Genomic DNA, 24,883 nt, shown 5'->3' on the forward strand with positions numbered 1-24,883 from the left:
TTCCCCCAATGTGGCCTAACACCAACCCTCAGCCTGTCAGATTGTATTCCACCTCGAACCATACAAACTATATTTATTATTTCTCTGAGATATCAAGTTTTCTACTCTGCTAGATAAAGATAGTTCTATTCTCAAACCATTGTTTCATAAATATACACTCATTGAGCACTTTATAAGGAACATTTTTACTTTATTACACCTACTAATTAATGCGATTATCTAATCAGACAATTGTGTGGCAGCAGTGTAATGCATACCATCATTTAGATACAGGTCAGGAGCTTCAGTTAATGTTCACATCAACCATCAGAATGGGCAAAAATGTGATCTAAATGACTTTGACAATGGAATGATTGTTGCTGGCAGAGTTTGAGTATCTCAGAAATGACTGATCTCCTGGTGATTTTCACACACACTAGTCTCTAGAGTTTGCAAAGTATGGTGCAAAAAACTAAAGAATGAGTCAATGAGCAGCAGTTCTGCAGACAGAAACGCCTTGTTAATGAGGGATTTGGAGAATGGCCAGACTGGTCAATGCTGACGGGAAGGTAGTGCAAATAACCAGTGGTAATCAGTGGTATACAGAAGAGCATCTCTGAACACACAAAACATTGTAACTTTAAGTGGATAGGCTACAGAAGTAGAAGTCTAAAAAATAAGTAATAAATACCTAATAAAGTGCTCAGTGAGTGTAGGTTTATTATTACTTGTATTGAACCATATAATCTGTTGAGCTATTTGGTAACTTTTTCTGGTGGATGATATTGGAATTGTAACCAGCTTTGTATGGATTCACTGAAAAATTTACAAATAGAAATACATTTGTTTTTTAAACCATTTTAAGTGGTCAGAATTGAGCTGTTAAAATGCCAAAAAGCCCATCCTTAAACAAGGGTTGAGTCCATTCAAGTAACCTACTACTGAAACAGTCAGGATTTGAGCAAAGTTCCCCAATCAGTGATGATTTCAAAGAAGATTGCAATACTTTAATATTCAATAATTGTACCCCTCGACAGTCATATTTATTAAACAGGTATGTTTGCTTGATTTTATCTGGTTTCCCATTCCAAATAAACTTCAATATTTTCTGTTCAGTTTAAAAAATGAATTGCTTGGACTAGATGAAGACATAAATAAGTATATAAATATAGGTTACTAGAGAGTTTACTTTCTATTCTACTTTCCCATATACAGTACTGTGCAGAAGTCTGAGGCACCCTTGACTTTATTATATATATATATATATATATATATATATATATATATATATATATATATATATATATATATTGTGTTAGTAAAAAATAACTCTTTTGAGATTTGTTTAAATACAAGAGATTTTGTATTTAAACATATTACTGTAAGCAATTGACTACTTTTTACAGAAAAACTTGATCAAGGCTGTCTGAGATCAGAAGCAAGGAGCCAACCAAAGTCTCCAGAAAAACTTCAACATGCTTGAAACAACCTCCCTGCTGATTGTCTTATAGAACAGAAGACAGCGTTGACTATCTCAGAGAAGTGATGCAGTTTTAACGCTGAAGGGTGGTCAGTTTTTAACTAGCCTGCCAAATTACTAAAATGTAATGTAAAATGTAGAGTACGTTTATTTAGGACCTTTCATTGAATTATTTAAAGAATCTTATCTGTACAGAATGTTATACAGGTGCCTAAGACTTTTGCACTATACTGTATACTCAAATGATTTCTTTGCCCTGGTTGCAGGATCTTATCCATTTTTGATCATTTTCCTTTGAAGTTTATTATTGAGAGCTCACTCAAGTTCTTTGGAATGTGAATTCTTACAGATCTAGATCACCATCTGTCCATATAATTGGCAGAGATGCTGATGGGATGTAATGTAATTAATTAAAGTAAAATCGTATTGCCAATTTCACTTTGTTTGATTTTATTTACAATGGTTGTTAGGGGTGCCAATAATTTTGGCATGTGTGGTTTTCAGGTTTTGAGATTACTAAATAAACATGAGTAAATATATTGAAATATAAATATTTTCTAGGTTTCCCATATACATGAAATATGGATCACTGTCCATTTTGTTTATTATTTGCAGCCTTTTTTCTCAATTTTTATTAAGGATGGCAATAATTCCAACTCTAAAATGACCTTCACTTTAAATATCCTTTCACCTTCAGAATATCCTAACATGATGACATCCATAAAATGTCTTTAGCTTGTTACAGGTCTTGCCCGTGAGTGAATCCAGATCCAAAATCCAAGAAAGTGAATCCAGCCAGCAGAGATCGAAGATAATATTATCAGCAATCCTCAAAAACGGAAAAAACATTTGCCAAAAAAAAAGCTGGCAAGTGGCAAGTATACATTTTGTATGAAATTAAACCACATAATATACACTATGAAATTCAGTGTTTTGCAAAGCAGAATCATACCATAGGGCAAACAAAAGTGTATGGGCACTTTTTTTCTCCTGCATTTCTGAAATCATTCAGTTCAACATTCCACACAGTCCAAAGGTTCAAGCTGTCGGCAAACTGCTCAGCACCCTGGACAGCGCCCCCACTGGTGGCTGTGTGCTGGACAGGGCTAGAGACCGATACTACGCCATCACTGGAGGACAAACGCTCACCGTGCTTTGCACTCTGCCAAAGTCTAGCATCATGTCCGTTTCTGTGAAAAACACAGTAATTAGTGGACGGTAATGGGCACGGAATGCCATATTAAGCAAATAAAATGCTTATAGTATATGCAGTTGCAATTGCTAGTACATACAGTTGCACTTTCCTGCAATGTACCTGACCCCTAATACCATAACACCCAACCAAGTTTCATGCATTGTTTTTCATTACATTACATTACATTATTGGCATTTGGCAGACGCTCTTATCCAGACTTTTTTTTAAGTTTTAAGCTTTTAAGTTTTAAGCTTTTAATCCAAATTTACTTACAACTTTTAAATATTATCATGAAATTTCATGATGATGACCTGTGGTGTAGTTCACCAGGACTAAATAGTTAAAGATTAAACCTGTATTGCACCATGATGCTTTCCGTTCTCCTTTGTGTATTTAGCCTGATTGTTTTCCCCATTGAAACTCAGCCAATTGTTAATGTGTAAACTATGGATGTCACCTGAGGTAAAACTGTTTGCTAAGCACAGAAATTACTGTGAAATTCAATACTTCTTTTCATATGATACCTGAAATTCCTCAATTCCTTTTCACCATGAGATGAGATTGTGTTCCAGTGGGAGGCTTGGGAACATGTTACTATTGCAATTATTGTTTAAAAAGGTAAAACATATATATATTTTAATTAAATTAAAAAAAACATTTCTTATTACATTTATTTTTCATTTACTCCATTAAACAGTCCCACCCCTAACATAAACATACGTTTTTTTTTGTTGTTTTTTTTTCAGTGACATTCGACATTAATAAGGCCAGTAATTCTTTGACTTGATGCTATCAATCAACCGGAAATTGTGTTAGCTGTCAGTCTCTTTTGTGAATGTTGGCCTCTGAAGAAAATATTATTCAGAAAGTCAGAATGGTCTCAGTATCATTGTCAGTCTCTGTCAGTCAATCAGTAGCTGTCCTAGCAATGAGAAGCCAGGGTATTTGGTCCTTTGGGAGGAATGCAAGAGCCCCTGTCTGAAGTTTTGATTAAGGGGGCAGGACCAGTATGCTCAGAGAAAATGTTAGTCAGCAGAATCTAGATATACTAAGAAATCAGTTTTGTGTGTCACAAGCCCTGACAAATATTCTCTGTGCTTGCCTTCCCCCTCCCCACTACTTTATGCACCCATAACCTGGCTTGATAGGGCGTAGGGCTGGAAGAGTGGTACCGTGCTGAAGAAAGCATGTTATTTCGATAGCAGTTGTGGGAGTAAATGTAAGTGGTTTAACACGGAAATAACATCAGTGCTGTAATATTGAAATATGAACCTTCTCATGTTTCATAAAATGTTTTTATCTTCAGGCCACATTTTGCTGCCTGCCACATTATTGTCACTTGCAGCAAATTGCATCACACGTTCCACTCCATATACAGTTAGGCAGGTGTGTACCATCAGCAGATCAACAGCAATAAGAACAGTATACGTTACAATGTCTTCTATTGCTGTCTATTGTTCCCGACAAGATTACTTCATACACATACATCTGTGCCATTGTAGGACTCTCACACTGCTCACAATGTATTACACTCTGGAATTTTCGCCTTTAACTAACAGCAGGGCAGAACAGCCATCCCATTGGTTTTCATTTCAACCCTAATTTGGCACAACTGATTCCGCTAATTCAATTCGATGAATAGCTGTTAAATGAGGCATGTCTTTTTTATGGTTGTTGTCAAAACCTACAGGATGGTAGATCTCGAGTATCAGGGTCGGGCAGTCCTGCCCAACACTCCATTCTCAGCGCCAGCCAATGAGGAGGCGGAGGAAAGGGAGGAGAGAACATGCATAAAAGGTGGTTTCAAAAACAGCTCTGCAGAACAACCGTTAATATTTGGATGGCATACTGACATAAAGAGACATGTCAATAATCAAGGTCCTCATGGCAGACACCTTCTCCATCTCCTTCTTCCTCCTGTTCGCAGCAGTGCTCTCCTTTATCCTCCTTTTCAAATCTTCCAAAAAAAAGTGCAGCCGCTATAAGTTCCCCCCTGGACCCAAACCTTGGCCCCTCATCGGCAACTTCAACATCCTCAACATGAGCTTCCCTCAGAGAACCATGTACAAGGTAAGACAATGCCTGTTGGTAAGTATCAGCTTGAGTATTGTTTCTGTTTTTTGCGTGTGAGCATTAGGTATTAAGGAAACCTTGTGAGTTTCAGCTGTTGTAGATTTGTTAGTCGAATTGCGTGTAGCATTTTGTTATTAGTTAGCGAATCTAGTGCGTTTTCCACCAGCCGTTCGGCAGTTTCGCTCGTTTCTGTTATTCTGATTAGGTGATCAGAATCAGTTAGATACTTTGGACGCTGCAATTGTTAGGATAATTATTAGATCGCTAGTTTGCATTGGTAATTAGCAGTTCATATAGGCGTGCTCAGAGCGACGCTATATAACAGGGGAATTATGTGTAATTCAGTAGAGAAGTGCATTTGGCACTGCTGCTAACACCAGTGGATTTCAGTATGCTCTAGCCTGCCTGCACAATTCTGTAACAAGCACACATACTCACAAACGCATCAATTCGTTGTCGCTTTTATTTTTATCAGACATCTTAAAGGTACGATAGGTAATTTCGGACTTCTAACGGCCAAGAGCGGAATTGCAGCAACAAACACGCTCAAACCAAAACACTACGTACTTGTTTTACCAGGATGTTTTTTACTTGTTTTAACCTACATTATTTGTATATTGTCTTCTGTGTCTTGCTGTGTGTAATGCAACATCTGTGTTATTTGTTCTATTTTAAGCCATTTTGGCCAGGACTCCCTTGTAAAAGAGATCTCAATGGGACTATTTCCAGGTAAAATAAAGGTTAAATTAAAAAAAATTAAAAAGTCTACAGCATATTTTGAAACTCGAATTTAAGGACTATAAACACAGGCAGAGGGTGAGTCAACATGTCAGTGAGCCTTTTTCAATGATGGGAAGGGATTCCCATGGTCTTCTAATAATGTTTTAAGACAAAAATCTTACCTATTGTACCTTTAAATCTACTGAAACGTCGGGAGTAAGGCATGAGCTCCCTGCCCAGGAGAGGATATATGCTGGTAGAATCTCCCGAAAATATAAGCAGTAACGTTAGTACTGTTCACTGCGACCCCAGTTATCACGGCCAGCTAGCTGACGTACAAAACTTTGCAATAATTTAGTCAGCTTATAACAGGGCAGCTAATTACTGTTAGCGATGGCCAGCCACTTGATTAATGGTTAGCCACCAAGGCTAATATCTCGCAAAGCCCCGCTAACCACTGTAGTAGTTCCTGCTACACTACTTACCCGTCGCTCCTTCTATTGGATCATAGAGTTCGGTGTATCGGACACATGCCTTTCAGATACAGCACATAAATAAAGGCGCACGTCCAGAAGCGGCCCAAGGAGTTTATGGAATAACAAATGCAAGTAGACAAACAAGGTATTGGGCAGAAGTGAACGCAGTCACAGGTTGCCAGTGTATCATAGTAATAACTGAACATTTGTTTTATAATATTTTCAACATGAAAATTGTTGGCACAGGTACAGGTGGCTCGTTCTGAAAAACTACTCGTCGTAAAAATGTCAACTTGGTATGGAAATGTACAAAATACTTTCGGCTTGTCGTACATATAATAAAAAAAAACATTGGATTTTGTTGTCAAATTATATAGCTAATTTAGGTAAAATATCCTATTCCTGCAATGTTATTACCCCCGAGAAGTAATGCCCCCATGGAACTATAGCCAGCCCTGGTGTAAAATGACCAGCTGAAATTACTAGCTAACTTGAGCTGGTTAAACCATGTTGAATATGGAGCTGATCTGAACTGGTCAACCCGCTACGAGCTGTTTCAAAACCTAGCTCAAGCTAGGGTTTTTTTTTTTTCAGCAGGGAAAGACAATATTAAAGGCAAAATAAATGGCCCGTTGAGGTCATGGTCCATAGATGCCAGAAGAAAATGTCACTGACAAACAGGAGGCAGGCCTACTGCAGTGGTTTGGCCTGGAAAGATTAGCTGTGAAAGTGGAATAATTAAGCACAAAACTACTGATTAATAGCGTGCTTTCCTTCCAGGATTGTAACTGCATGATCCCATATTATTGAAAACACTAGCTATGAGAAACGGCACCTTGTGCGGGATAAACACATTACACTTCGATTTTGCATATGACCTACAGTAACCTATTAACAGAAAACAATAAAAGCACTGTTAAATATGTTTACATATTTTTCAATTTTAATTCCACTAATCTGGCCCAGTTTCTTCAACTTGCTATACTTGCCATTTTAGGTTCAGTAAATTCCAAATCACTCGTAACACAACTTCAAATGCATCTGTTGTTTACATTAGTTACTTATTTGAAATTTATCTGCGAATGGATTTGACCATTTCTGAATGATAAGATAACCCCAAAACATCAATAAAATTTGTGGTTTCACAAAGCGAGTACACAATTTAGCCATTTATAACAGCGGACAACCTACTACTATCACATATTGTTGTGGCTTGTTACAGTTTAACAAACCAATGGCTTCCTGGATGGATGAAGTTTCAGCAACTGCTGGCCCTCGATTCTTCCCATGTGTAGTCACCGTCTTATTTGACGTTGAATCCTGCATTTGATTCTTGTGTGAAAGCAGCTTTCATGACATACGTCACCTCACCTCTTGATCCTGCTGTTGCCTATTTGATAATGAAGATTTCTCTCTCTCCTCCAACCTCAATCTCCCTCTTCCATTTCTTTTCTCTGTCAACTTCTACCTTTCTTTCTTTCCTCCCCCTCTCCCTCTCCACACTTCCAGCTAGCAGAGCAGTATGGACCAGTGTTCACCTTCCATATGGCCAGGAAGAAGTACATTGTTCTAACTGGATATGATGCTGTGAAGGAGGCTCTGGTGACCCAGGCAGATGACTTTGGGGAGAGGGGCTTGACTCCATCAACTAAGCACAATTTTGATGGCAAGGGTGAGTGAGTGAGTGTACACTTTATAAGGGTGATGCCCTTACTAAGGGTATAGGTTACTACATGCCTTTCAAGGGCAATGATGTGCAAGTGTGCACTATGTATACTTTCACATAAAATGGCCAATTTGTTTTAAGCTGTAAAAGCATGTGATTTTCACATAAATTCATACTAATGGAAACCTAGCTACTGACGCTATGCCACTGACAGAGTGTGGTTAAAAGACACCGGTATAATAGTCCCTAGCACCTGGAGATCTCCTCTGTCTCTGTCCCCATTGGCAGGCATTGTGTTTGGGGTGGGTGAGTCCTGGAAGACCATGCGCCGCTTCACGCTGTCCACACTGCGGGACTTTGGCATGGGCCGCAGTACTATTGAGGACCGCATCATAGACGAGGCACAGCAGACGCTGGACGTCTTTGCACAATACAAAGGTGAGCCTTCCTCAAACAAGAATAAAAGTATTTACATCAGAGTAGAAAACTTCCTCACACCAGAATAAAAGTCTTTACACCAGGATCAACCTTCCTCAAACAAAAATACGTTTTCACACCAGGGTAAAACCTCCTCAAACAAGTATAAAAGTCTTTATACTAGGGTAAAACCTCCTCAAACAAAAAAAAATACCAGGATAAACCTTCCTCAAAACAGAATAAGTCTTTACACTGAGGTAAAACATCCTCAAACCAGACTAAGAGTCTTTACACCAGGATAAAGTAATAATAATAATGATGATGATGATAATAATGATAATAATAATTATTCATATAATTATATAATAATAATAATTATTATAATGATCATAATCAGTACAGAGGATAAAGAAAAAAATAAGTATTTTCTATACAACCTAAGATTATTAAGGGAAAAACGAATAATAGGAAATCAAAATATGTGTATATTTTGTTAAAAAAGAAGAAAGTACAAGTACGCTTCTGTGTGTGAGGGTGTATGTGTTTTGATAGTTAAATGCATTGTGCTATGTCATATGCTAGTCTTAATAAGTCTGAATACGCCGTTTCCTGAATGAAGAGAGTGAGTCGGACGTATGAATGTGTGGTGGAAATGAGTTCCAAAGTTTTGATGCTGCACAGCTGAATGCCGGATCCCCAAGTGAGGAGAGGAGTGAGGAGGAGATAGAAAGATAGGTGGGGGCTGGTTGTGGAGGGCTTGAGGGGTATTTTTTGTGAATAACTTTTTATTGTTTCATATGAACTGTACACAAAACTGTGAGGAAAATAATACAATTAATGCATGATAATTTAGTTTGATCCTACTCATCGCAGAGGGAACACAATTCTTGACAGTGAGTGCGTTTTCCTTTACGTGTTCATTGTGTCTCTGTATTGAGTTACAATTAGCTAGTTACTATCATCAAACTGACAGGCTAACGTTATGTTAGCTTCAATCTGTCAATGCAGCTTAAAGCTATTTCCAATATGAGTTTCCAATTAGCATTTTCTCCAACAAATGTTTCAATCTGTAATGCCTTGCTGTGTCTACTCCAAAAAGGAACATGAGAAGATGAAAAACGAATTATGAGCTACATTCCTAGCCAGTCCTGTTGTTCAAACCAAGAAACTTTTCCTCCACAGACATCTTATTAAATAGATGATTAGCAAAGTATAATATAGTCCACCTTGTTCAAATTTGTACCCGCCATTTCCTTAATTCGTCACTAACGGTTAACATATAACAAATGTTAGCAATAACAAATTGAAGGGGCGTGTCTCACACAGACCGTCAAACCTATAAAGTCTTTGCTTCAGACTATAAATTTAGCCCAAATGGATAACAAATCAAAGGGGGGTGTCACTATATGTAAAGCACGTCACCCACTTGACACTGCTATATGCTGACCTGGGGCTGAGAACGTAGCCCTGTAGGCAAAATACAGTTCTATGGTCATACCCTGTTTTTCTTATGACCATTAGATGGTGCTGTTGTTCTTGGTTTCACCATAATTCAAACTAAACTGCTTCAATTATTGACATGAAATAAGATGACAAACGAGACCTACACAAGGGTAACTTTTAAAGACGTTTTTTTTATTCAAAAGATAAGGAGGGCTTAGCCCCATTATCCCATTTATACCAGCCCATTTTCTGCATACCACGCTTGTAGTTGGTGCTCATTTGCGTTACTGTCACCGTCCTGTCAGCATATACACTGTGACGACTGCTGATATTCCGGGAGTTTCGTGCATTTTCATGGATTTTCATGTCTCTAGAGTTTGCAGAGAAGAAACTCAGAGTTAATGAGAGAGGTCAGATGAGAAGGGCCAGACTGGTCAAAACACGTCAAACCTTTAAGTGGACAGTGTGCGGCAGCAGAAATGAGTCGAATAAATACCTAATAAAGTGCTCACTGAGTGTATACCTGCATATACATTCACAAATAAATACATATGTAAACACAGTGTGTATGTATATACAGTGCCCTCCATAATGTTTTGAACAAATACCCATCATTTATTTCTTTGCCTCTGTACTCCACAATTTGAGATATCAAATGAGCCTCAAATGACTGTGCTGCTGCCAGATATGCAGAAGATACAAAAATAATAGTTTTCCCTGAATATTTTATGTACTGCGTATCTGGCAGCAGCATTGTGGTTTGAGGCTCATTTGATACCTTGGACCCTTGATGTCTTAAATCCATTCCATACTGTAGCAGTGTCATTCAGCTGTATATTAATATGAGAAACTTCAGCTATTACCTTGGTGATATCAAGCCAAAACATTTTTATGATTGGACATAAGGAGGAGTATTTGTAATTGAATTTTTAATTTAACTGTGAGCCAGTGGGGCTTGTGGAGAACTGCAGTGATGTGATGACATATAGTGTGAGTCAACAATCTAGCAGCAGAGTTATTATTTAGTTGTTGATAGCTCTGCTGGGGATAGATATTAGAAGTGAACTACAATAATCCAGTCTGGATGTTACAAGGGCATGGATTACTTTCTGTGTTGGAATAAATCAGAAAAGGTCTGAGTTTGGAGATGTTACAGAGGAAGAAAAAGACTGTTTTGTTGATATTCTTTTTGCGTGGTTCAAAGCAGAAGTAGAAAGTGTAGAATCAAGACATCAAGAAATTCGTTTCAGATAAAGTGGATTTGGAGCTGACAAGCATTATTTTGGTCTTGTTACTGTTGATATGTAGTTTCCACACAAGTTGTGGGTCATGCAGGTTTTACTATCATGCAAGCCATGTGGGACAGTGAGTCAGGGAAGTAGAGAGGATGGTTAAGAGCTGATGTAAATTTGAGTGCCATTGGTGTAACAGTGAAAACTGGCACTGTGATGTTGCATGATTTGACCAAGAGACCGGGGATAAGTGAAGAAAAATAAAGGACCCAGCTTCCAAAGAGGAGCAGATGGACAGGGTTTACACTTTTGGTATTTGTTCCAATACATTAGACAAACTTAGTCAAATGTAGAAAAGTGTTTGAATCCAAAACAAATACGATTTGAACTCCGATCTGATTTACAGTAATGTTGATTGATGTGCACAAAAAAATGTATATTCTACATAATACATTCACCTATATCTTATTATTCTCAGGCATGAATAATATAATTAATTTGGGGTTTCCTACTGGCTCAAAGGCAATTTTGTTTTCCTTAACCATCAGTGAGGCTTTTTTTCTCTCTCTCTCTCCCTCACCTTTGACCTTTAGAAGCCAAAAAGACCTAAAAAGCATTCTTAATAAGAGGATCAGCTGAACAATTTTGTCCAATTGACAGTTTTTTTACATTGGCTTCTATTTGCCTGCCATACCTTCATTTGTAATTGTAAAACATAATCAGCTTTTGACCAGCACTGGCAGGACAAACTGACTGCTAATGATTACAAATGTGAAATTGATACAAATATTCACAATAAATTAACAGCAAACTGCAGCAACTGATAATACAAATGTTATGGTCAACTGTGTAAAAGTTTAATAAAAAAAAAAAAAATTTTCCCAAAAAGGCAGGCCTTTCAACCCCACAACCCACGTCAACTCTGCTGTTTCCAACATTATCTGTGTGCTGGTGTTTGGTCACCGCTTTCAGTATGACGACCAGCAGTTCCTTCGTCTGCAGCAGCTGGTCAGTGATTCTATTCGGCGGAGTGGCAGCCCTATGGTGCAGGTACGTGCTTAACGTCAGATCCCTCAGTCCTGCCCTACTGCTTTCTGCACCTGCAAAAACAACCTAAGCATGCATAACTGAAGACCACCCATGGCTGGGCTGTCACCCCCTGAGCCTAACAGGGCAGGAACACTTCAGAGAATCAACCGGCCAGTCTTCAGGTGTGACATTAAAAGGTCTATATAGCATGCTATCATGCTATCAATTGTACTGCATTGCATTATGGTTTTGCCATATTTTAGCAATAGTCTTACAGTAAGCTGGACCGAAAACAGACAAGGCTCCTTTCATGAGGTTTGAAATGATTGTCAGTGCTTGAATGAATAAATCATTTCAGAAAAGGAGCACTGACCTGAGATCAGTAGTTTTTGATCCAAATGGATAAGTTTAGAACATGGTTAGGATAACCTGATTGTGGTTCAGCACTATTCTGCAATGTTTTATAAATACGGACCCAGGTTCGTATTCATTGTGGTTACAACTTACAACATAACTGTTCTGTTCATACATTGGGTAATACTGACTGGGTAATACTGACTGTATCTCTGTCTCTTTACTTCCAGCTATATAATGCATTCCCTCTAAAAATATTCCTGATGGGTGATATTCAAAGGGTTAGGGCCAACATCAAAGAGGTACGGTCTTACTACAGGAAAGTGTACCAGCAGTACAAAGCAGAACATGACAGGAACGACGTGAGGAGCTTCATTGACCGCTTCATCATCAGGCAAAATGAGGTGAGACTGAGAGACTTTTCAGCACAGTAGACTTATCCTATCACTTGCATGCCGAATCTCAAGCAGCGGTATTAATTGAGCTTGCCTACCTGTCAGAGTTCTGGGGCCCACTAGTGTTGCATGGAACACCGATGGGCAGATTAACTAAGGCTGAACTGCACTCACAAACGTATGGCCAATTCACTAATAAGTACTTCAATAGTAAATAGAGAAGAAATCCACATTTCTATCTGGCAGGTCACGACACAATTAAAAACTCATTAATTTCAGACCACGCATTGTGCGTTAACAGTTCCAATTACCAAAATAAAAAGGCAAGAGAAAGTGTTGCATTCATCAAGAGAGCAAAGGGAGTTAGAAAAAGAAGTATCCTCATACAGCGGTACTATGATGTTCTTCTTCATCTGAGAAAGATTCCCTTTCGAAAATTCAGTTTCATATAAAAGTAATATTATACAGTAGAACCTCAGAGAACTGAACACATTGGGAATGAATGTCGCTCGGAAGACTTGAAATACACCAATTTAACAAAATTAAATATTTATTTAAACTTATTTTGAGCGACAATAAACCAGTAACCTCAATGGCATTTATTAGTAGGCTAACTGTCATACGTGGATCAAAAAATGAAGAATAGACAAAATTGTAAAATTGCCAAATCAGAACAAATCCATATGATGATGTTGGCAAAGCAACACGGTTTTGCATACTTGTGGATCAACACTAGTGGTAATCGAAAGTCAATGTCTCTGTTTGCATTGGCCGAAGCCATCAATGTGACAAATATTTACTAGGTTTTAAATTATTTCTTCTTTCTCTTCCATCAAACAGCTAAATATGTCCTGGTCCTTTCTGATGTCAAAAGCGATACTGTAGGGTACTGTAACGTATCTCACTCAGACTCCGAGAGTAATTAATCATAATTGCCTCAGTCTGCTTCCAAATGCATGAACTGATTCCTCTTGCACTTGTTCAGCTTGGCAAAAAAACATGTCTATCACATGGAATGTGTTTCTTTGTTCAGTTCAACACAAAGTCAAAATATAGTTCCTCCCGAGTATTGTCTAACATGCAAAAAATATCTTCTGGCCCTCATGGCCAGTAGTACTTCTAGCTTCTAGTTTAACAGATTTAAACCTAGGACACCAGGTGAGATTAATCTCTGGCAAAACGGTGGCAGTAATCACTCAATTAATCATCAGGTAGAATGGTAAACCAGCAGCACTACTGGCCTCATGGGATGAATTTGAATATCCCTTTTCCCAGTTGCCTCTCAAATGGCTTCTTTGCAGGAAATATGAATGACACATGAAGCACCTGCAATGCTGACTGCTGCTCTCACCTTCCTGTCCCTACAGGAACACAACAACCCCAACACTTACTTTAATGAGGAGAATATGGAGCGGTGTGTATCGAACCTGTTTGCTGCAGGAACAGAGACCACGTCCACTACCCTTCGCTGGGGTCTCCTGTTCATGATGAAATACCCCCATATTCAGGGTGCGTCCCGACTACTGCCTGCATGCCCACTGGGTCACCAGCTGAAATTTGTTTACAATTGCTGTGGTTTTCCAGTGGTATGTCCACCAGACTCACCGCTGCAACTTTGGGCTGGGTCCAGAGGTTTAATTTAGATTTTTATTTAAGCTGTAAACATGTATGTATTCATCCTTTATAGTGAACCATTTGAATCCATGCCATTATTTTAACATTTACGGCATAAATTATGAGAGAAAAGCATGTTCTGCTGCCCTGTAAAGTTTTATGCATGTACCACCAATCGTGATGAAAGCATACACTTATCATGGAACCTCTACGTCATATACATTAGATATCCTGATTACCGGCTCATTTCAGCAAGCCACTGCCAGCACCTGATTGTTTAGAGAATGCTCTAAACAAAAATGCTCACAATGCTGGGCTCTTCGTTGCCATGTTTGTTTGGATTTGAGTGTGGTAATACCACAAGAGCCCATGGAGCTTCACAATGGCCATGTCCAACCCAGCGAAGATGACCTTTAGCAACAGTTGCCTCTACGCTGATGGTGTTAGTTCACTGGAGGATGTCGAAATGAGGGATGGTGACAGCCCAGGTGATGTGAAGGATTTTTTGGAAGCTAGCTATAAAAGGCCTCCAGACACCTGATGTCAGAGCGGTATACGATCCAGGCCTCCGCACCATATAGCAGTATAGAGAGACACAGCTTGCTAAACTGCCATCTTTGTTGGTGCCTTAAGGTTGTTATTTGTGATGCACCCTGGAGCATAGTCCGCAAAAAGAAGCTGAGGCTTTGCTGATGCAGGCTTGTATATCCTGATCAACCAGGCAGGATAGAGTCAGGATGCTGCCAAGATGGCAAAAATACATTCAGGAATTTGAATGGTACTCCAAATTTGTTCAGCAGTGACCGCAGGATTGTTTGATCCATGGTATCAAAGGCCAGTTCTATGAAGGCACCAATTTGTCACCTTTATTTTTTTATATGGCTGCTGTCCTTCCAGTTTTGGGGGATGGTTTCCTGTTGCCAGGAAGTGGTGAAGGCACCTGGTAATGAGGTAGCCACCATTCTTTAAGAGCTCAGCAGGGATTCCATCAGGCTGCTTATAGCTCAACTCTGGGAGTTGTGGTGGTTCAGCCAAAGAGCTTGCTGGAAGGTGTGTGAGAGGTCTGTGAGTGAGGGCAGGACAGAAGGGTTGGAGGGGTTGAGGAGGGTTTTCTGAAATGCTCATCCCAGTGCTCCAATATCAGGGATTTCTCCTTAATGAGCATTGAGCCATCTGCTGACCAAACCGGGGTGATGTTTGGATTCTGAGGACCACAGAGGATTTTGACAGGAGTAGAGAGCATGGGTGTTGTTTCTGCTGCCATAGCTCTTAATTTCTTCAGCCTTTCTGATTCTCCATGAGCCCGAGTTGTTTCTGTGTTTCAGCGCAGACAGCTTTCCACTGTGAAAGGAGGGCAGGAGACAGCGGATTGTAGAGATGTGCCTTGACTGCTCTACGTTTAGCCTCTAGTATGGATTTCAGGGGCATTGGTTAATGTTATTACAGGGAGCTGCTCATGGGTACAGGCCCAGGCCATAAGGAAGCTGAATGAAATGAAGCTGCTGAAATACTGCAGAAGTGTAATATGATCCTTTAACAGTTTGTGTCACCATTCCTCTACCCCACCTCTCCTCCCAACAGAGAAGGTGCAGGTTGAGATAGAAAATGTGGTCGGCAGAGAGCGCCCCCCACGAGCAGACGACCGCAAGCGCATGCCATACACAGACGCGGTGGTGCATGAGATCCAGCGCTTTGGGGACATAATTCCAAATAACCTGCTCCATGAGACCAGAGTGGACACCACCTTCAGGGGCTACCACATCCCAAAGGTCAGATCAGAATGCGCTCTGCACTGCAGCAACTGGTAGATCATTTAAAAGGACCTCTACATTTTAACCAGGGGTCGTGCCTCTCTTCAACAAATAAGCAATTGATTTATATAAGCTTATCTTGTTGGCTACAACTGAACAAAGTCTGATACTGTAGTGTTTTTCTCTCATAGGTTTTCATTACTTCAGTGTGTTGTTGAACCTACAGTCGTATGCAAACAGTGGGGCACCCCTCGTCAAAAATAATTAATATCAGGTTTGCTTCTGTTCATCAAGATATTAACTATAAAATGATTTTTGACCAGGGGTTCCCAAGTTCTTGCATACGACTGTATGCCAGTTACATTTTCCTTTGTTCTATGTTATGAAATATACTTGTCAATATGGATATTGTAGCAGAGTGAACAACAGGGTAAACCATTGAAGGTTAGATTGATGTACCGCAGGGACTCATTTTACTTTGACTGGTCTAAATGGCTGCTTTTTTAGTCCACAGAAGGGTGACAAAAGACACAGGACAGTGGACGTGACTTTGATCCAGTAATCTTTTGACTACTGATTCATACATACTTTATCACTTACCAAGGGCCAAAGAGGAGGATAAGGTTAGCCCTGTGCTGAGATGGTTGTCCTCGGTAACATTCCAGCTCCTTTTCTGTGCAGGGCACCCCGATCATCCCCCTGCTGTCCTCTGTGCTGTATGACAAGACCCAGTGGCAGACGCCACACAAGTTCAACCCCGGGCACTTCCTGGACGCAGAGGGCCGGTTTGTTAAGAGAGACGCTTTCATGCCCTTCTCTGCTGGTCAGTGATCCGTTGCCATAGTGACATGCATTTCAGTCCAATAGCCTTGCGCCACAACTTCCTGCTTCCAACTTCCTGCGGGGTCCCCCAACAGTCCCCTCTCTCCGTCTCCCACAGGTCGGAGAATATGCCTTGGGGAGACCCTGGCTAAGATGGAGCTTTTCCTGTTCTTCACCAGCTTCCTACAGAGATTCACATTCCAACCCCCCCCAGGAGTCCAGCCTCAGGATCTGGACCTCTCACCATGCCGAGGGAGCACCAGCTCACCCACGCCCTATGAGCTCTGCGCCATCAGCCGCTGACACACGTCAATACCCTGGAACAGAAGAACAGAAATGAGAAACGCACGACTTGTTGTACACACGGCCACTTCCCCAGCCTGCACGCACGCACGCACGCACGCACGCAGTCCAGACACACACTGAAGAGCACACGTGTCAGAGAGCCATCCTATACACATTTTGGAAGCAGTATTACAGCTATATTTACTCCCATTTCTTTTGCTGAATTAATCATTCCGGGTGTTTTTCAACCATGTTAATAGAAAAGTCCAATCTTAGAATTAGGGTAAGTGTTCAGGTTCATGCAACTTTATAGGGTTATGTTCAGGAGTGAGGGAGTAAGCACAAGCATTAGTCACAGATTTGGACCACAAGTTTCTTTTTTTTTGATTATTATTATTTTTTTAACGAATTTCTTGATTCCTTTGTTTACCTTTGACAAATTGATATTTAGATTATTTCTTTAATCAGAATGTAAATTCGTACCAGAGAATTTTGGGAGCCAGTGTTAGTTTAGCAAGTGCAGGTAAACATGATGTGTAAACATAAAACTTTCTGTACAGTAGTCCAAAAGCATGCCCTACTGTAAATTTTAAAAGTTGAGAACAAAATAAATTAATTTGTGTGCAGAATTTATTTTGCCCGCATGCAGATTTATTCTGTTTGCACTCAAAAGTCTGTTCACCCACACAGATTTGGCCTGCTCTCACATGCCATCTCGTGCTTGAATTATAACTGATCTCAAGTACTCAATAACTATAACTTTATATTTATCAAATTCACTGCTAGTTCTAACTACCTAGCTGGTTAACAAAACAGGTTACCTAATATATCTTGGCTAACTAACATCACTGCCTAATGTTAGTTTAGCTTAATTCACGTTATGCGATGTTGGATTATCAAAACAATTACAGATTGTAATTGGACTTTTGGTAACTCCATTAACCTCCATTCATTCTGTGAGCAACTGTTGTCTGTCCAACCAGTACAGATGTTTCAAACCGGAAGTGTGGCCTCTTGCTCCATCCTCTTCCTCTCTGGTAGCTACCTCTCCTTCTGATTCTCTAAGTTTTTGGCCATTTTTATCTAGACGGCAACATACGCGAGCTAGCTGCCTCAATGTTTTCATAACATATCATGTTTGTCACTGGTACAGGCCAGTAAATACCCCAAATCCAGCTGGCCATTTTTAGTGCCAGCAGAATAAAGCCATGCACCTGCAAGATAAATAACAAAATAAAATACAATCTATAGCTCATACAGATCCAGTTTCTTGCAATGTGTCTGATCCCTAACATCATGCAAAAACCAACTAAGTTTCATGTAGGGGCGACCTGTAGTGTAGTGGTTAAGGTAAATGACTGGGACACGCAAGGCCTGTGGTTCTAATCCCAGTGTAGCCACAATAAGATCCGCACAGCCATTGGGCCCTTGAGCAAGGCCCTTAACCCTGCATTGCTCCAGGGGAGGATTGTCTCCTGCTTAGTCTAATCAACTGTACGTCGCTCTGGATAAGAGCGTCTGCCAAATGCCAATAATGTAATGTATTGTACATAACTGAACTCAATACATAACTGAAATGTTTTCCATGATATACTGATAGCTGCAATATGCCAATGAGCTATGTGGTCTAGTGGCTATTCAACTGGATGTAGGCCAACAATGCTCTTGGATGAGATAAAAGCTTGTTTTGAACTGTAACTAGGCACAGCTCGAGCCCTTCTGCCAACCTACAGTAGATGAGATTGTGTACCACTGGGGGGCAGGGGGACATGTTATTGGGGGGCAATTATTTTTAAAAGCTGCCTATATATATATATATATATATATATATATTTTTTTTTTTTTTTTTTTTATAATAATAGTTTATTTAATTTATTTAAAATTTTCTGAATGCTCTCATATTTCCTCCGTTACAGTGCCGTGAAAGAGTATGTACATGTATATATACAGTGGGGTCCAAAAATCTGAGACGACAATTCAAATTTTTTGGGGGGGGAGGGGGGTTCATGTAATGCTGGGAATAAACGGAACATTTTAGGATTTAGAAAAAATTTCAACGAATGAAAGTTACTTCAAAGCTTCGCAAGAACTACTGTGTGGAGTGCTGGACAATCCACAATCACCTGACCCCCATTGAACATTTATGAGGGCAATTGAAGACAAGCCAAGCATTCAGTAACATCTCAAGATGTTTGTGGACTTGTGGACTGGATTTTAAAATCTTTGAAACTCGAATTGTTATGCTGATAATCTAATTAGTAATGAAAAAGTTTGCATTAAATCAGAAAAGAATGCAAAATGGAAGAATTTTCACTAGTGGTCTCAGACTTTTGGACCCCACTACATATATAAGTGGAGAATGTATAATACAAAGGAAACTGGAGTAAACACAAAGCACATTTAAAAAAAAATATTGTTTCATTGATTTATTGAAAGAAGTTATAAAATAATCCATGTCACTCCTGTGAAACTGCCCCCTTAAATTTAAAATTAACATCTTTTTCAGCCAATTAGACTTGCTTTTGTATTTTGGATTATTGTCTTGTTGCATAAAACAATTGCACTTGAGCATACATTCACTTTAAGAATTGTCTGGTACAGAGCAGAATTTATGTTTCCCTCAAGTAGTCCCGAGGCAGCAAAGCATCCACCCACCATCACCATTTTTTTTCGTATGATGTTCTCACTGTGAAAATCCTGTATTTGCTTCACATCAGACATAATGGGACCCATATTGTTGACAAAAGTTCTACTTTTGAATCTGTCCATAGAACATTATCCCAAAAGGCTTGCGGATCATCCAGGTGCTTTTTTGCTATTGTGCGATGAGCATTGATGTTTCTCCTGGAAAGCAGTAGTTTCTACCTTGCTACTCTTCTCATGAATCCCTTCTTTGCCCAGTCTCTTTCTTATTGTAGAGTCATGAACATTGATATAGTTGAGAGGCCTCCATGTTCTTCTGGGATCATGTGTTGTCAATGTGCCCTTGGAGGAATTTTGTGAGGCTAGCTACTCCTGAGAATATTCAGCACTGTTCCAGTTGTTCTCTATTTGGAGATAATAGCTCTCACTGGTTTGGCCCAGTCCTAGAATCCCAGCCTTAGAAATGATTTTGTAACCCTTTCCAGACTGATATATTTCAACAACTTTTTTTCCCCTCTTCTCATCTGGTGTTTCCTTTGACCATGGCATACCAAACCTATGAATGTGTCTGAATTACAGCAGAGTGGGCTGAAATACCTACGCAGCAATGTCAAAGACTAATATCAAATTATAGGAAGAGTTTGATTGCAGTTATTGCTGATAAAGGTGGTGCAACCAGTTTTTAATGTTGAGGGAACAATTACTTTTTCACAGGGGTGATGTGGGTTGTTGATGGCTTTTTTCATGAACAAAATTGAATAGGCGTTTAAGGGAAGCCTAGCGAAGTGGCTAATCTAGCTAACCAGAAGAAGCTAACATTCCCTCGTGGCGAACCTAACGTTAACATTGTTGATGGCCATGTTGATAAAGTTGGTTCCTTCCCAAAAGAAGTGGCCGAAGAGCTCGCAAAACTTACGGCTCTAATTCTAGAAAAGTCTGAGGACCACGACAATAAACTAGAGGCTATTCGGCTGACCACAAGTGCAAGAGACGGCAAACTAGCTGATATTGCCAACCGCATTTCTCAAGTCGAAAGCCGTATTGGCTTCCTGGAAGAGGCTAACGAGAGGCAGCAGGCCTTTTAGGTTTACAAACGAGCTTATACAGGGTAGTTCGGCTCGATGTTTAAAACACTGTCATAACGTATGTTGCTCTGGTTGAGTACAATTATGATTAGGACACGTTAGTGTCGTTCATGAGTTCAGACGCGCGCGTGGGATGGGATACCTCCCCCCCCTCCCCCAGCAGCTTCAAGTTAGAGAGTCACGGACCAAGCTGAGTGTATTTCAAGCGTCATGTTTTGCAGACGCAATTTAGTTGTGTGTCATTTTAATGTTATTTCGTTTATTTTTGTGTGGTGATGTTATGTATTAGGTCAGTATGGTTTCAGCAGAATTTGCATGATATCATGTTATGGCAATTAGTAGTACAAGTAGCTTAAAGTTAATGAGCTGGAACGTCAGAGGCCTCCAAGGTGTGGTTAAGAAGAAAAGAATATTAACTTTCATTAAATCCAAAAAGTGTGACATAGTATTTATGCAGGAGACCTACCTGTTAGTAAATTAATCCCAGAAGCTTTGCAAGGATTGGGTGGGCTTTGTGGGGGCGGCTTGTAGTAGTAGCAGGAGCAGAGGGGTTGCAATATTAGTAAATAAGCATTTACAGTTTAAATGCTTAAAGGAGAGTGCGGATGAAGCGGGGAGAGTTATACTGATGCTTTGCGAGATCCAGGGTCACAATATCATACTAGCAAATGTGTATGGTCCAAATGTAGATGATCCTGCTTTTTTTGGATTACTAGAGGAAAAATTGACTGACATGGGGAACTATCCCATTATCATGGGTGGTGATTTTAATGAAGTAATGGACCCAGTTTTAGATCGTAGCTCTCCATCGGCCCGCACTTCTAGAGCACATAGGGTACTCAAAGACATGTCTATGGCAACTAGTCTGATAGATGTGTGGCGGCTACAAAATCCACCATCAAGGGATTATACTTTTTTCTCTTCACCCCATGGTACGTTCTCTAGGATAGACTTATTTCTATTGTCTCAGTCTTTGATATCTACTGTAGGGTCATGTGATATTGGTAATATGCATCTCTCAGATCATAGTCCGATATTTCTCAATATATTGTCCTCTAATAAACCACAAAGATCAACTAGATGGAGGTTAAATTCTAGCCTTTTATTGGATGTGCCATTTAAGGAATCTCTTAGATCGCAAATTAATCTCTATATAGAAACCAATTTATCAACGGCTCCATCAGCAGAAGTAGCGTGGGAGGCTTTGAAAGCCTTCTTGAGAGGTCACATTATCCAACACTCTTCATTTAAGAAGAAACAAAATCAAGCTAAACTTAGGGAGCTTGAGGGAGAGATAGCAATTGCAGAGTCAAATTTTAAAAATGACACATCCTCAGAAAATCTGACCAGGTTGACTAAATTGAAATATGAGTTCAATTCGATTATGACCCAAAGAGCAGAATTTTCTCTTTTTCGAGCTAGGCAGAAATACTTTGAGGAGGGGGATAAGGCTGGCAGGCTACTCGCCAGATATATAAAACAAAGAGAGGCAATGAGCACCATCCCAGTTATTAGGAGAGATGATGGGTGTTTACTGTCTGATTCTAAGGAGATAAATGGGGCTTTTAGAGACTTTTATGTAAACCTCTACACCTCTGAGTTAAAGGTTGATAAAAAAGACATCACTTCCTTTCTGTCAACTCTTAATCTTCCTGTGTTGTCAGAGGATCAGCTCAAACATCTTGACTCACCCATTACTGTTGAGGAGATAGTTGATGTTATTAAGCACCTACCTTCAAACAAAGCGCCAGGTCCAGATGGCTTCACAGCCGAGTTTTACAAGGCGTACGCCGAGGAACTAGCACCTCTACTCCTAGATACCCATAATGAAGCCCTAGTTAAGGGTCATCTGAGGCCATCATTACTCTCATTCTTAAGGAAGAGAAGGACCCTTTAGACTGTAAAAATTTTAGACCCATTAGCTTGACTTGCTGTGACAGTAAGGTATTGTCAAAAATTTTAGCTAACCGTTTGGATAAGGTTATAACCTCCCTGATCCATTTGGATCAGGTTGGTTTTATACGCTCCCGATCCTCTGCAGACAATATTAGAAGGTTGGTTGATATTATGTGGGCTACTCAAGAGAGTACCTCCCCTATGGCCGCTATCTCACTGGACGCCGAAAAGGCGTTTAACAGGGTGGAGTAGCAATATTTATTCTCCGCCCTGGAATGTTTCGGGTTCAGTAAGAAGTTCATAGATTGGATTAGACTAATATACACTCATCCCAAGGCATCTGTGTTTACTAATGGTATTGTGTCTTCTTCATTTGAGCTGGGAAGGGGCACCAGACAGGGGGACCCTCTCTCTCCTCTACTTTTTGCAGTAGCATTAGAACCGCTGGCAGTGGCTATCCGTGGAGAACCTACATTTCCGGGCATACAGATTGGTGACAAATGTCACAAGCTAATGTTATATGCGGATGATATTCTTCTGTTGGTCTCAGATCCGGAACGGTCCCTTTCTTCTTTATTCAAAATTATTGATAAGTTCTCATCCATCTCGGGTTACAAAGTGAACTGGACAAAGTCTGAGGCCCTTCCCCTTACTTCATACTGTCCCAAATCTCTCTTCCAATCAGGCACTTTTGCCTGGCCTAAAAAAGGCATCAGATATCTTGGTATAACATTTCCTCCTGTATTATCTGATTTGATTAAAATCAATTTTGACCCTCTACTGGATGGAATGCGGGCTGATGTAGAATGGTGGACTCCATAGTATCTTTCTATGTGGGGCAAGTTACATATTATTAAAATGAATTGCGCTCCGAAATTTGGCTACATTTTGCAGGCTCTCCCAATCCGAATCCCACTGTACTATTTTAAACAATTTGATCAACTGTGTAATAAATTTATATGGAATAACAAACGGCCCCGAATGAACCTAAAAAAACTGCAGAGGCCAGTAGATAAAGGTGGTCTTGGTGTACCTAATCTATTTTTTTATCATTATGCTTTTACTATCAGACATATGGCACAGTGGTCTTTGCCCCCGGAGAGGGCCCCCCCTGTGGTCCCATCTAGAGAGCAACATTTGCTCCCCTCTTAAGCCCATGAATTATATAATAGCTAGACTTACCCCACAGAACCGGTCTCACCCTATTTTGTCCCATATACAATGGGAGCTAAGATCTTCAAATTTGACCCATATCTTCACCGATCTGCTGGAATCTGGCTAAATCCCAAACTTTGCATAGATAAATCCCCTTTCCTTTGGATGTCCTGGTTTCAAAAAGGTATCACAGTACTAGGGGATTTGTATCAGGATGATACTCTAAAATCTTTTGAAGTACTGAGACAGGAATTTGGCTTACCAAATAATCAATTTTGGAAATATTTGCAGTTAAGACACCTACTGGTTCAAAAATTTGTTTCCCCCTCAGTATCCCCCCCTAGCGCTGATACTCTAGAAACAATTTTAAATAGTTTTGGACTTGGTCACGAGGCCTCCGCTTATTACTCTATGGTCCTTACGGCCTCAGATCTCAATATATCATCCCTTAAAATGACATGGGAAACTGACTTAAATATGTCATTTACAGAGGCGGAATGGGGAAGAATTCTTAGGAATGGTAAAAAAATGTCAAGGGAACTGCGAACTAGACTAGTACAATTTAAAATTATAAATAGGGTCTACTGGACGGCTGAAAGTGCAGAATGCTGGAGGTGCAAGGATAAAAATGGCACTTTAGTACACATATTTTGGAGTTGTTCAAAGATTCAAGAGTTTTGGTCTACTATACATACTAATATAGAAAAAATGATTGGCCTAGAGATCCCTTTCTCCCCCAGGTTATTCATCTTGGGTGACCCTTCTACATTAAGTGATTTGAATGCAACAATCGCTGACTGGATCCAGACCGCTATTATGTTAGGACGCAAACTCCTGGCCCGAGAATGGAAAGCTTCCTCTGCACCAGAACCAGCAGTGTGGCATACGTCTCTTGGTCATCTGGCTGCCCTAGAGCATCTATCATATAGGCTGCTCAATAAGGTTGAGGAGTATTACCTGAAGTGGGAGCGGTACCATTCATATATGATGAATGTTTAATGGCGTTTCCAGCTCATTGCAAATTGGACTATATTCACTACTTTTGGTCGAATTATGGTACAATCTGCTGAACACCGGTTGTAATACTGTATATTTTAATGCATCACTGTCTTTTTTTTTTTTTAACTTTTTTTTTTGTGTGTTTTTGTTTTTTGTTTTTATATATATATGTAC

General features: G+C 39.9%; 1 protein-coding gene across 1 annotated transcript; it reads left to right on the forward strand.

Moving 5' to 3' along the window:
• The first annotated feature begins 4,494 nt into the window (after nt 1-4,494).
• On the forward strand, nt 4,495-18,186 carry LOC133136126 (cytochrome P450 2K1-like). The gene is made up of 9 exons (XM_061253356.1): nt 4,495-4,724; nt 7,433-7,595; nt 7,878-8,027; nt 11,571-11,731; nt 12,295-12,468; nt 13,827-13,968; nt 15,655-15,842; nt 16,506-16,647; nt 16,765-18,186. Exons 1-9 carry the CDS (start codon nt 4,518-4,520, stop codon nt 16,947-16,949), a joined length of 1,512 nt encoding a protein of 503 aa, XP_061109340.1. The 5' UTR covers nt 4,495-4,517; the 3' UTR covers nt 16,950-18,186.
• The last annotated feature ends 6,697 nt before the right edge of the window (nt 18,187-24,883 follow it).

The sequence above is a fragment of the Conger conger genome, chromosome 9 (genome assembly GCF_963514075.1).
Source record: "Conger conger chromosome 9, fConCon1.1, whole genome shotgun sequence".
Classification (NCBI taxonomy): domain Eukaryota; kingdom Metazoa; phylum Chordata; class Actinopteri; order Anguilliformes; family Congridae; genus Conger; species Conger conger.